The sequence below is a fragment of the Prenolepis imparis genome, unplaced genomic scaffold (assembly GCF_030444845.1).
Source record: "Prenolepis imparis isolate NDT839.2.m4 unplaced genomic scaffold, iyPreImpa1.0 SCAF_7, whole genome shotgun sequence".
NCBI classification, from domain to species: Eukaryota; Metazoa; Arthropoda; class Insecta; order Hymenoptera; family Formicidae; genus Prenolepis; species Prenolepis imparis.
In genome coordinates this window covers 2,789,682-2,802,952 of record NW_028141165.1, presented here as the reverse complement: position 1 = coordinate 2,802,952, position 13,271 = coordinate 2,789,682, and the positions used below count along the sequence as shown (strand labels likewise).

Below are 13,271 nucleotides of genomic sequence, written 5' to 3'. Positions count from 1 at the left end.
GACCGGCAAAATAGATCATTAATAACAATGCATATTATATATATATATTTTAGGGAAGATACAATATTATATTTTCGTTCTCTATAACGGCATATTGCGCGATTTCGTAATTTGTGTTATACAAATAATGGACACGTTTGCTCATTTAATAATGTGTTTGCTTCAAACAATAGAGTTGATTATTTTCGCAAAACCGTCGCACCGTAGCTAGCTAGTTGGAAGATAGGCAAAAAATAGCTTTAAAAATGTATTTTATATAACATAAAAAAATACAAAATTCCATAAACTATATTGAAAAACGTGCACGTAAGAGAGTAGATAGAATACTGTCGAAAATGTGCAGCTCTAGATGGCAAAAAGTATAAAAGGCCCCAAAAAATCTGATATTCCAGAATGGAAAAACGGTATATAGGTATACCTATATGTTTTTTTTGCGTTAAATCGCACGTGTATTTGAAAATATCCGTGAGCAGTGGGCGCGGGTATAAAAAGCGGTGATTCGTTAATTTAGTGCGCGAGCGTTGTGCGAGAGAAACTAACTCTGCCACAATAATACATTTTTCCCGCGCGCGGCCGGAATTGTTTCGTTAGTGCCGTCGGCCAAAGTTCCAGCCGGCGGCTACGCTATTTCATTTTCGAATTTGCTCCACCGTGATAATGGAACTCTTTACTGTAATACGGCCAAAGCCCGGGACACGTGCGTGCGCGGCCGTACACGGTGACCGCAAAATATCTCGCTGACAGAGAGAGAGAGGGGGGCCGCTCTCTCTTTTGTTATTCGCAAAACTACTCCATGCGCGGGATGAATCCCGCTTTTACGCGAATTAAGAGAAATATTCGATTAAATATACGCCACCGCAAACATGACATAATTGTATGTTTAAGAAACATTCCGGAACTTTATCGCGTCTGCGGTCACATTTGACAGATCGCGCGCTTAGAGTGAGATATCGAGAAAACGAAGCAAAGTAACTTGAGAATTAAGCGTGAAAATAGCTTTATCCCTTTTTATCAGCGATTAATTGCCACTCGCGGGGAGGGAAAAGAAGAGGTCGTTAATCTAATATTTATGACTGAATAAGCGAGAGCGTAAAATGAATGTGTCGCGAGAGAGAGCGCTTACTCAGGCCTTCTCCACTTCTTCCGGTCTTGCAGAAGGATAAACAATTACGAAAGAGACAAACGCGAAATCGCCACGAGAGCGCGGTCGTTTCGCCAAGTTAATATTTCAGGGAAATTCTCTTCCAGCGTCGCGTCGCTCGCTTTTCGCGTCCGGCCGGTCGGGGCGGTTTATAATCGTCATTAAATCTCGATTAAACGAAACGTCGCGAGGGAGAGAAGGCAACCCCGTCCGCAATTTCGCGAGTTTTAATCTCGCATAACGTACGTCGAATTCGCGTAACTCGTCGTCGTGCCACGTATATTTCATTACGCGTATGATGCGAAACAAAGGATCGGGCCTGCGGCGATGTTATTTAATTTTCGAATCTGAAATACGCGGAAGCGAAGAGGATAAAGCTCTCTTTCTCTCTCGCACGACAAAGCCTCCCCATGATGTTTCGAACGAGTGAAAAAAGAGGAACTGCTTTTCATTTCACAAAATTATAAAATACGCGCGCTTTTTCCTCCTCGTATACCTTCACCTGCGATGATAACGTTTATCTTGCTCGTATAATCTCGCGATTGAACGCAAAAATTTTCATTTTATAGTTTTTCGTTATAATCTCGAGAGATACGCGACATAATACCATAATAAAGCGGCGATAATTTGCTCTTCATACCCCATTCGATAATTCACTTTGCACCATTCAAAGAAAATTAATAATTAATAATTAATAATAATTAAGATATCGTATAAAAAAATATTATTTCCCGTTTCGCGATTCGTGCATTATTACACTGAAAGAATTTTCTCTTAGAATATTAATCAGAGAAATTCTCATAAAATTCTTTTCATATTGTCCCACGATTACCATGATTTTCAGGGTAAATTCTAAGAGAAAATTCTCTCTGTGTACACAAGGGAAAATAATCGAGAGATGCGTGACATACAATATGTAAAATCGCGATCTACCTCCCCAAGTGCGAAAGGCGCACTTTCGTCAGGATTTCCCGAATGCGTTCTCGTCTCATTTGAATAGCAACAATGTGATATCCTTCCGCAGCCCGAAATTTGCCAGCGATTCTCTGCGACTCTCTGTTGAACTCCTCCGGGAGGAGATCCGGGAGCACGTGCGTGTATGCTCAGCCACGCGGGGACTTGACGTTACGATTCGCGCGTTGCATTTGTCACGCACACGGATGCACAATCGCATACACGGATTCCTATATATATGTAGGCACGCGCGCACAGGAAATGATGATGCCTTTCGCGCGTTCGTCCGCGCTGTAGGCATGAATTCGTAACACGCTCGTCGGCTGCACGCCGAGCGTTGGTCTCCCTTTGTATATGTTGTATAACGGGTGTGTAACGAGAAATTGCATTTTACGTTACTCGATCCGCCGAGCTAACGACTTTGATTAAGAGATTGCACGATTAAAAATCGAAACAACTGCGTTACATTGTTAGGTAATTGGCTCGTTCAGATTTTGAAACGTTAATCGTGCTTCAGAATAGTTTACCTATCGTTCATAAATCATTGACGATATTCGAAATTTTTTAAAATGATGGAAAGATTAAAAAATTATCGAAGCGCGAGACGCATAAAATAATTCAGGGACATTTCGATATATAATTCTAATATAAAAATAAAAAATAATACTGGATCAGCTGATTAGTGTCTCGATTATGTTTCACCCTAAAGTTTTCGCAATATTGCTGAATTATAAGAGTATCTACACCAGCCACATGTTCGAAATGGTCTCTAAACTGCCTTATGTAATAATCTGGTTTGCGGGTATTTCGAGAACACCCTTTGGGGAACGATTCCGAAAGTACTAACGGCCCCAAGTGTGCGCAACGAGACGACGGGAGAGAGGCTAGGATGCACTTCAGGCACGCTGAAGTACTAAAGTGCCGTGGCGTGTCTGCCTCGGAAGAGCGAGATCTATAACCCGCGAAAGTGCCACGACTCCCTTCCTCTCTTCCCTTCGGCACGTCGATTCTAGGACAACGACAACGATGTATACTGAACGCTGTACTTACTGTTCTTTGTGAAGGTGACGATCTTGAGAACTTTGCCGAAGCGCGTGAAAATCTGCAACACACAAAATAAGTCTTGGGTGAGAAATCGATCAGTCTTGGAAAATTTTATCAATTTTATTTATTAGACGATTTATCGGATGATTTAATCTATCATCCCGTTACATCGTTATATCAAGTATGGAAAAAGTGTAGCAAAACAGAATTATAAATAAATCTACCTCTCGCGAAAATTGTGATTACGATGTGCCGTTTATAACGATACACTGCGAAATTCGTGGACGACACTCCGGCGGTGTCGACATATATTGTCGACAGATGCTTTGACAGGACCGCACGTAATAAACGTCTAACTAAAGCTACAATTTGTCATAATCGTATATCGCTGCGCGAGCGCGTTTAGAGCGAGAGAGCGATCAAAATTACAGAAATTCGACGAACCGATGCTATTTCGCGCGGCGGCGAAATTGCAAAATAATTGGCGCGGATATTACGGACAAAGCGATTTATTTCGGCCGCGTATGGAGATTATAATGTGGCAATTATCCCCGCGCGTTCTCCGAAACGGTTCGGCAAAATTTCCGAGTAAAACGGCACGTAATAATTACGATAACCGGAAACACGGGCGTGTCCTAAAAGTTTGATTCGCGAGCGGGGGGCTATTCGGCGAATAAGGGGGTTTGCCATCCGGGTGCGGTCGCGTAACGCGAATCGCATGAATTTTCAAAAGCCTCTTTGCCCGAACGCGGGAGAGGGTAGTTGGCCGGTATCACGCAATATTTACAGGCGTATCCGGACGTGGGCGACCGAACCCGCGGGCTAATAATCGCGCACGGTCCACGTCAAACCGCCGTCATTGTCATATATGTTTGGCCGACAATGCCGATGATCACATTAATGCCGCGTATGCAAATATTTGACCCGGTTGCGCCGTCACCGTTCGCGGGGCGGTCAATTGCGAACGTATTTTAGGGGCTGATTCTCGAGCCGCGACGACGTGAAACGACGTTCTTTATTTAAACGTCGATATACACGTTACGTTTAATCGTCGTCTCGCGGCTTTCGTCGGCTTCAATTAAACGCGGCTCATCGAGAGCTAACCGACAATGACGTTGATTTTTTCAAGCGCTCGAAACAGAGAGGCCATTTTTACGCGCGAGATCGCGCCAAAAGGGCGCATACATCCGTTTTTCCGACGAGTAAATACGTAAAAAGCTCGTAAAAGCGTGACCGCGAGAGGAGAAACGAAACATTTCCGATGCGAAACGGGAAAAACGCGCTAATGCGAACCGCTGTCACGCGTTTTAGCCCCCCTTCCCTCTCTGCCCCATCGTCCCCGAATATTCAATATTGTACACAACCTGCGGGTGTTGGAAGCGTATCGAATGAGGAGTTTATATTTCGTCGCGCTAACGCAGCGATAAAAATAATCCATGAAATTAAAAGCGAAAAATCACGACGCATTACGAGAAAATGGGGGCTGAGAAAAAAGAGATCGCGGGATATGTATATATCTCGCACCGGCAATATGAAGTGCGTGTCGATACGTTTCTCACGAGCTTTCATTCTACCTTCGTTTCAAAGTCTGCCACTTCCTTTGACGCGAGTCTCTTCTTTGGGGTATCCCTTGACACATAGACCTATATAATTTCCGCGACTTTTGAGATATTCTTCGCAAAAATTTTTTGTAAAACGACCGACGCTTTCATCGCGGCTTCTACACTTCGAGTGCGTCCTTACATTTTTTAATTCATTCCAAGAAGGAAAAAAATCGCATAAAAGATAAATAATAATATGCGAGTACAAAACTCGCAAATTAATTCTCGATTTTCGTACACATTTTTGTACAAACGCGTGGTAAATAAAAAAAAAATTGCCGTAACAAGAAATAGAAATGTACGCTTAAGAGGTGCACTCGACAAGCATGAGAGAATGGCTCGAGAGAATGATGAGAACACGCGTCAACACGCGTCTCGGGGCTTTACGCAACGTTTTTGTAATTAGCGAACTCCAGGGAACGAGAGAAAAGACGTATCTCGCGTGATGCAGTGATGCACGCGTGCCAAATGGGACAAAAGAACCTTTTGCCGTTTCACCGACGTTATAGAGCTTCAACCGGGACGAGGTTACGATGCTTATTCTTTCAATAATAATGCAGTGCCCATTCTGCGGCTGTAGAACGGCATTTTTTAATCGATAGAGATCAATAGAGATCAATTACAATAATTTAATTTTATTCACGCTAAATATACAGATTTAGATTATTTTTTTATCGAGTTTGAGAACACAATGTTTTTTACTACAGATTTTATGGAATATCGGACTATAATTGGAATTTTTATTTTTGGAATATATGTATTAATTATATAAATTTCTTTTTCGTCAATATTTATTGTCGAATTGAAATTTGCATTCGAGTTTCTTCGTACACCGACGTATTTCATAATTTTTTCCCTCGTTCGTTCCAGCTGATAATGATGAGCTCTTTCTAATAAAGAGCAGGCAAATTTTCCAGCGAGATTTACAAAAATCGTTTCGAATGTGCGAGGTCGTATTAGCGGAGACAAATGTAATTTTCGCAAAAACAAACGACGATTATAATCATTACAGTAAAACGGGGGCACCAATAACGATAAAAATCTGTGCAAATATATCCTCATTGTCGTTTACATTTACGTATCTCGTTGCGAGCAACGATGAGGATCATTTTTACGATAATTGCGCGTTCGGATTCCGAGCTCACGGAGTCAGCAATTACGCATAGATATATCGATGCATCTGTAAGATGTACTTTCCATTTGTAATTTTTTAAATATGATCATAAAATACGCGAGCGTATAACATTATGCAAAGAAACTATCGACAATATTCTCCGTACAAGAATACGTATATAAGAATATTTTTGAATAAGCGAGACAATATTTATAATTTCTACATGACGTACCTATTACGAATGTTATAGAACAGTATTTGCAGACTGTATTACTTTAAATAGAAAGATCTCGGGTTATCATCGAGAAGCGTTACGCTCGGAGAGATGGATAAATTAAAGATCGAGTAAATAAAAAAAAAAAAAAAAAAAGAAGTAGATGGATCGTTCGCGAGAGCGGATGCTGGATTCAGAGAATCGCGAAGGTGGAGAGGTGATAACGATGATAATGTTTAGAATATATGGATTACGGTTCCATCCATTACATCCGTACGTCCGCAGCGTCCATTACAAGCCGCAAGACCGCTCGTAATAGTCGCTCGACTATGTGCATTTCCTCCCTTTGCCCTTCCCTCTATCTCTCTATCTTTCTCTCAATGCAACAGCAACCGTGCACTCTATTTATACAATACGAGTATATGTAATACGAAAAGCAGCAGTACCATCACCATCACCAGCGCCATCATCATCATCACATCGTCGGGCCATACATGTTTTTATCCGTTTTCCGATAAAACGGGAAATATTTCAATTTTGATATTCGAATTTTTGCCAGTCGCGCTTCCGGTCCGGGGAATGCATGCGTCCGACCGAAAACAGTTCGATCGCGAACGGATATGAAGTCGCGATGATGCGCGTCCGTGAGTATTATTTACTCGAGATTGCGCCAATAAACGGGCGGATCGACGAATAATCGCGAGAAATATTACAAGAAAAGAAATAATGCTCGCGCGTGGTTCCTATTTATTATTTTTTTTTTGTTTTTTGTTTATCGATGGACGAATTTTTGTAGAGAGGTTGCGCACAGGTAACACTCTTTTTATTACAAAGTCTGTTATCGAGAGACGAAAAACAAATTCTTATAAACTTGTAAAATATATTCGGTTAGTTAAAATGTTAGTTCTATTCGATTATGACTTTTTCGCGAATAATTAATTTTACATTAATGTGGAACGCGTAATGCGCCGATAACAGATTGATGCCGTATAAACGCAAAACGGAGGGGGGAAGCTCCGCCTTCCGTAGCATTTATATACGCGCGTCCATTACAAACATACTGTACAATAAAATTAATTAAACCGGTATTTAATTAATTACTCGAAATCTGACAAATTTTCCGCTTCCTGCCCATCGCGCTGCAAATTGTCTCTGTGAATTTAGGGAGAAATTCGAGAATTACCCCGTAGGCGGTAACGTTTATTATCGATGCAATTGATGCATTCCGTGATTGCCGTCGAATACACACGCAAACTTCTCTGTTCATATTGTTGCACCAGTATATTCCCCCCCCCCCCCTATTACATTATTAGCGTTTGCCCCTTCTATACTGTGTGTTGTTAGAGATTAGGGAAATATACTCGGCGGCCATAATTACTTTACGATATACATCATATCGGCTGAAATTACGTTCGGTCGTGGCTATTTCGTATCAAAATAATTCTCATTAAATAGCGTAATGTTCGTATATCGTCCCGAACCGGGAGTTCGACAAGTATTTCGACGCGATTGGAATTTGTAAAATATATCGAAAGCGTAAAAAGCGGGGGGTTCTCTCTCGTTATTTTCAATCTAGAGCTTTATTTTGAATTTATTCAGCTTTATTTTGAAAAGGAAATATTTTTCTCCCCCTATACAAAAGTATATATAATATATATATCGTCGGCATACATCGGCATCGTTGAAATAATCGATAATATTGGATGTTCCAATACCTTGCAACTTTGTAACGAATAGATTAAAGCAATCCGCTTTCACGCCCCGGCGGATAAACAGAGGCGAAATACACGTCGCTCGCCGAAATGTAAATAAAATCGTGGAAAATCGGAAAATCCGAAAATAAGTCGGCACCTCGGTGAAAAGAAAATCCCGATGATTCAAGTTCTCTGCGTTTCGAATTGAAACCGGGACGACGAATCGGCTTGTTTGCGCGTGCATCATTTGCGACGAAAGTTTTAATGAGGGTCGAATGAGGTGCATGCTGGTGTAACACAGTTTCTTTGCTGCTGCCATTTATAAGAGAATATAAGAAAGCCGGACCCCCGCGGTTAAATGCTTTAAATGCTAGAAATAATATAAAGAATATCGAGAGCTCGAGTTGGAGAATAAAATCACAAGCAAAAAAAGCATAGCTTTACTTTAGACTACATTACAGAAGGTCAACTCTGTATCGCGATCAGTTAATTCTTGAATAATTCTGGAATCTATTATTAATATTCTTCGTCGCGCAAAACACAAATTTAATGTCAATTTTCGCTCATCCATTGACTCTGAACAATGTTTCGCGAAATTGTAAAATCGTTTCACGAATATGTGTGTCACGAAACTAATAATATATGTGATAAAAATAAAGAAGAATAAAACGCTTATAGACAGACAAGTTTCCGAAATCAATTCGAGAAGATTTTAGGAGAAGGTTCCCGCAATCAAACTGCCATAACATTCGCATTTCTATGCGAGGCGTAACGTCCTCCTTCGTTTCGGCTGTTACATTTTTAAGGCCTCGACCAAGCACAATCATTTCAGGTACGTATGTGTACGTGTGTATCCGCGCACGTGTTTGCCTCCCGCGGGAAATTATTCCGCACGTGCATCTCTGATACAGTCGATACGACGCCGGTGTATGCCGTCAACTAACGGTCGAAAGACACAGCGTTGTTGTAACTTTCGCAATCAGACCGAGTGCGAGTTATCGGAGGCTCTTGTTCGATCTAAACATTTTTTTCCCCACGAAACAGTGCGCGTTAATCAAAGCTATACTTCCAACTGTAAATCATCTCCGCGATTAGCGAAACACGTTCGAGCCGTGAGAAATTAAGTAAAAAAAAAAGTACGCGTAAAAATATTATTATAAGCGATAAAATAATTGAATTATGTTAAAAATTAAAAACAAAAGGATTATCGTTTCGGTTTCGTAGGAAAAAAATGGCAGACTCTCTCTCATTGAAAACGGATGTACAATTAATAAATTGAGAATAATTTACCGGTGTATATATATATATATTTTTTTTATTATATATAATTATATATAATATTGCATATATTTTAGTATCATTATCCGATACAAGTTTTGATTTCATTTGATTCATTAAAGTTCAATTGTTGTAATTGAAACTTGAAATTGAATGGGTCTGCCCCCCTTCTCTTTCCCATATTAGCGAGCGATTGTGACGCGATGAAATTAATGTGCCTCGAAATATGTGTTATTCAATATGCGATTACGCGAATCAGATATGTAATTAGTCAATAATGGCTGAATTATTAACGAAGAATATTGAATAGAATTTTCTCTATTTCAAAAGTACCGTATAAAATCAATTTGAAAGTATATATGTATATTCTGCCCTCTATATATCATTTGAACAACACTATTTTTCGTTTTATTAATTTTTTTATTTATTCTCTTTATGCATCGCTAAAATTCGTCCTCCGATTAATTGTAGTTTGATTAAAAAACTTTTGTTTATTGCAGACGCGAAAAGCAATAGCGTCGTGTTTTCATTCATGTGATATCCACGAACTCTTCTCTATCTATCGTCAGCATGTGCTATACATATATGCTATCATTAATATTTTATTTATTCTTTTCTCTCTCTTTTATTTTATATTGTGCTAATGATTAGTTTGTTATATATCACCGAAATGGGGCGACGGTTTTAGAATTTTTCATTTTGACTCGATTGAATAGTTATCGTCGAAAGACTTCCGATATGCAATGAAAAAAATCTTCAATATATGTATAGAAGAAATTAATCTTGAACCTGTCGGAAGATTGCTTTATGCGAGCGAGAGGATTATTCACGAGTATAAAAAAACTTGTAATTAATTACCGCGACATATTTTTATAACAGATAGATAAGAGAGGCTCTAAGCAGACATCTACAACTATATCTATGCATTAGACCCTCTTCTTCTCGCGAGTCATCGAGAGCTATGCATTTTCATCTGCGAAGGAAAATTTAATATAATAGCAGAAAAATAAAAGCAAGCGAGCTATAATTTCTGTGTTAATCAATTAAAACAAACATCCTCTCTCTCTCGATGAATACCTCTCTAATGACGTAAGATCGTGCGCATCGAGATTGAACGATCATCTATCCTACTCGGCGCTAGATATCCGACGCGCGTTATTTCGAGAGTGCTTACGTTAATTCACCTACGCGATCCCCCTTTAACCCCATTTCACCGAGGCATGTCGACTATGCGAATCAATTCGCGTCACTATTTGATAGAACCGCGCGCAGCGTTCGTCGCTTGCGTCTCTGACATTCCACACTTGTTCCGGGAAACGTGAACTGGCGCAACAGGAGAAATGCATGAAATTTCAATAAAAACGCACGCAAACAAAAGAAAATAACAACAAAAATCTCCCTTTATTCATAAACGTTCTATTGCGATCTTAAGGAGATATACATTTCCGAGAAATCCCCGAGTTATACGTTTCACTTATAATTACGTACCTTCTTAGAGTCAACACATTAACTTGGATTTATAAGCGATATTAAAAACTGCTGATGGCCTGTTGTAGAATATCGCGAAGATTAATATCGGTAAAGACTGACCTGAAATTTACCAGGGATGCAGTTGAGGAATAAACGGAAATGCATCGCTCGCGCAACAGTTTCATTCGATATTTCGTCAGCACAGAGAATCGTTCTTTTCTTCCGCAAACATTTCTCTATATTGTATTTCGAGCGTGACAAATTTCTCTACCAATAACTCAGAAAATTTATATACCTTTCGCATATACACAGTGATGTTTGCATTATTCGACGTCGCTTCTTCTTTGTCAATATTTTCAAAAGATGTTTAATTGCGGAAAAAATGTTAACTGGAGGTCTCTAAAATATTTTATATTTTATTATATATGTATATCTTATACATTAATGTATACATATTAATTTTTTATTTTAAGTATTATATATATATATATATATATAAAATAGATAGCTAGATAGTTAAACATAAAAGAGTCGCCCAAGAACCTTAATCGCGCTGTTGAAGAAAAAAAAAGTCGTCCGCAGAAATTCATCAGAAAATAAATCCCACTATTTGCGACACGCGATGTATATAGAATAAAACACCCACACACATACACACAAAATATATATAAACTGGTGTATTATTTTCTTTAATCTCTCCCTCCGGAAAGAGGGGACGCGGAGGAGGGAGAGAAAGAGATACCCCGGGAACGGCTCGTTATTAAATCGAACGCGACCCTTTGGCCGACGGCCATCGCTCATAGATCCCGCGGGGATTACAGGTGACCAAACTCCACCCTTCCCATCCATTCCATTCCATTCCATTCCATTCCGTTCCATTCCATTCCGCGAAAGCTGCCCATTACCACCGGCGTATTGATTGATGTAACAGTTATTAATTCGCGTGCTCGATTATCGAACCCGGCCGGCCGCGGGTGTCTCCGCGGTTTCTATAACGCAATAACGCGCAATAGCAGTAACGCAATTCCCGCGTCGCGGCGATCCGTCGTTATTCATTTAGATATGACGGCTCGGGGAGGAGGGTGAAAAGAGAGGAAGGGAGAGCCACGATGTCTGACGGCGAGTCGGGGGTTTCCGGGGGCGAAGGTGGAAGGGAAGGTGAAAAGGTTCGAACTTATCCCTCTCGCTCGAGACGCCGCGGGAAATGGATAGGGATTTCTGCGAAACTTCTTCCCTCCCCGAGAAGAGTTGCGCGGATTTTTCCCCTTTCGGGAAATATGTTTCGTATCGCGCGGCCACGATTGCAGTTCGGAAGTTGCGCAATTATAGTTACGCGCGAGATCAATTTTTCTCTCTCCTCGCGATTGTCGGAGTAAGGATATTTATTGGAGAATGTGTGTGTGAAATAGATTTTTTCCCTCATAGAATCAATATTGAGGAATCGAACCTCTGTAACGAGTTAAAAAAATTAATAATGCGCACACGTTAGAAAAAACGTATTGCATTTCCAGATTAATCCAAATATGGATATAATTTTTTTTCAAGAACAGTCTACATAACAAAGAACCCTTTTCTTTTTGTTTTCTCGAAAAAAACTTGCGACTATACGTAATTAATAATTGCATTTGTACTCGTATGTAATTTGTATGCGAGAAAATTACACGAGAGTCCCATAAAAAGGTTTTAGAGTGCATATTACTTGCATACGGTTGGCGCGATATATAAGCTGGAACTGTTAATGCCGGCTGAATTATTAATCGCTACAAATGCATCCTGACATGACTATACGGCCATGAGCAGACTTTTAAAAACTGTATCATAGGCGTGTCCACCATTAGCGGGATAACTTTTAATATCTTTGCACCGTCAAGAAAGTAACGACGCGCTATCGGGAAAACAATCGTCTCGTGATAGGTAATTCCTTTGCGTATACTCCTTACTTATCGCAAAAAAGAAATCTACAACGCTTTTTCTGCAATCCGTGTTTACGTGAATAATGGGCTCAACCAAATTCGAGATAAATATCGCGCGAAACTTGGTCGATTGCTTCGAATTACCTTATCGTTCAACGTAAAGAGAAACGCTCTAGAAATTTATAGTCTCGAATGTAGAAAATAATTTTGACATTTATTTACTGTGGAGTTATGAACTTTTATTTATGATAATAATTTTTCTATTTGTCTTTAAGATTGATTTTCGAACGAAAAAGAACGCAGGCTCTTCTCTCACAAGTTGCAACTAATATTTGCTAAAATAATAAAAAGGATACATATTCTCTTTTACGTTCGATCGAAAAATCCAAGGAAATCCCTGCAACGTTAACGATTTTAATTGCACATTTCAAGGCATACACGCGTAAAACACTCGAGCTGCTCGCTTGTTTGTACTCGAACGAACAACTGGAACGATCGAACCGAGACATTAGACGGTTGCCAACGGCCATTAATCATACAGTACGAGGAGGCAAGTGATTAATGTTTTCCTCTGTGTGCGCTAACTTCCAGCAGCCTCTCCCCTTCCCATCCCTCTTTCATCGCCCACTTTCACGCTCTCTCCCCGGTTTTCTTCGAGTCACTGTTCTTCGAGTTCCTTCGTCGTCGTCTCTCATCGAGATCACATCGCCAAACTGCCGGCTACCATCGTCGAGTGATTAATTTACGATCCCCGTCCGTCCCCCTCGTCACTTTTGCCATTTCGATTCCCGTCATCCCCTCGCGAAACATACAGAATACTCCGATAATCCTCTAATAGCGTTGGTTTT

The 13,271-nt window shown here is 40.1% G+C and overlaps 1 protein-coding gene across 21 annotated transcripts in view; it reads right to left on the bottom strand.

Annotated features, from left to right (window-relative positions):
- Heph (polypyrimidine tract-binding protein 1 heph) overlaps positions 1-13,271 on the bottom strand; it is a 381,098-nt gene that overhangs the window by 23,146 nt on the left and 344,681 nt on the right. For all 21 annotated transcript variants that reach the window (XM_083042016.1, XM_083042017.1, XM_083042018.1 and 18 more), the window contains one exon: positions 3,146-3,197. In XM_083042016.1, coding sequence (XP_082898142.1) covers positions 3,146-3,197 — 52 coding nt within the window. The remainder of the gene's footprint in view (positions 1-3,145; positions 3,198-13,271) is intronic.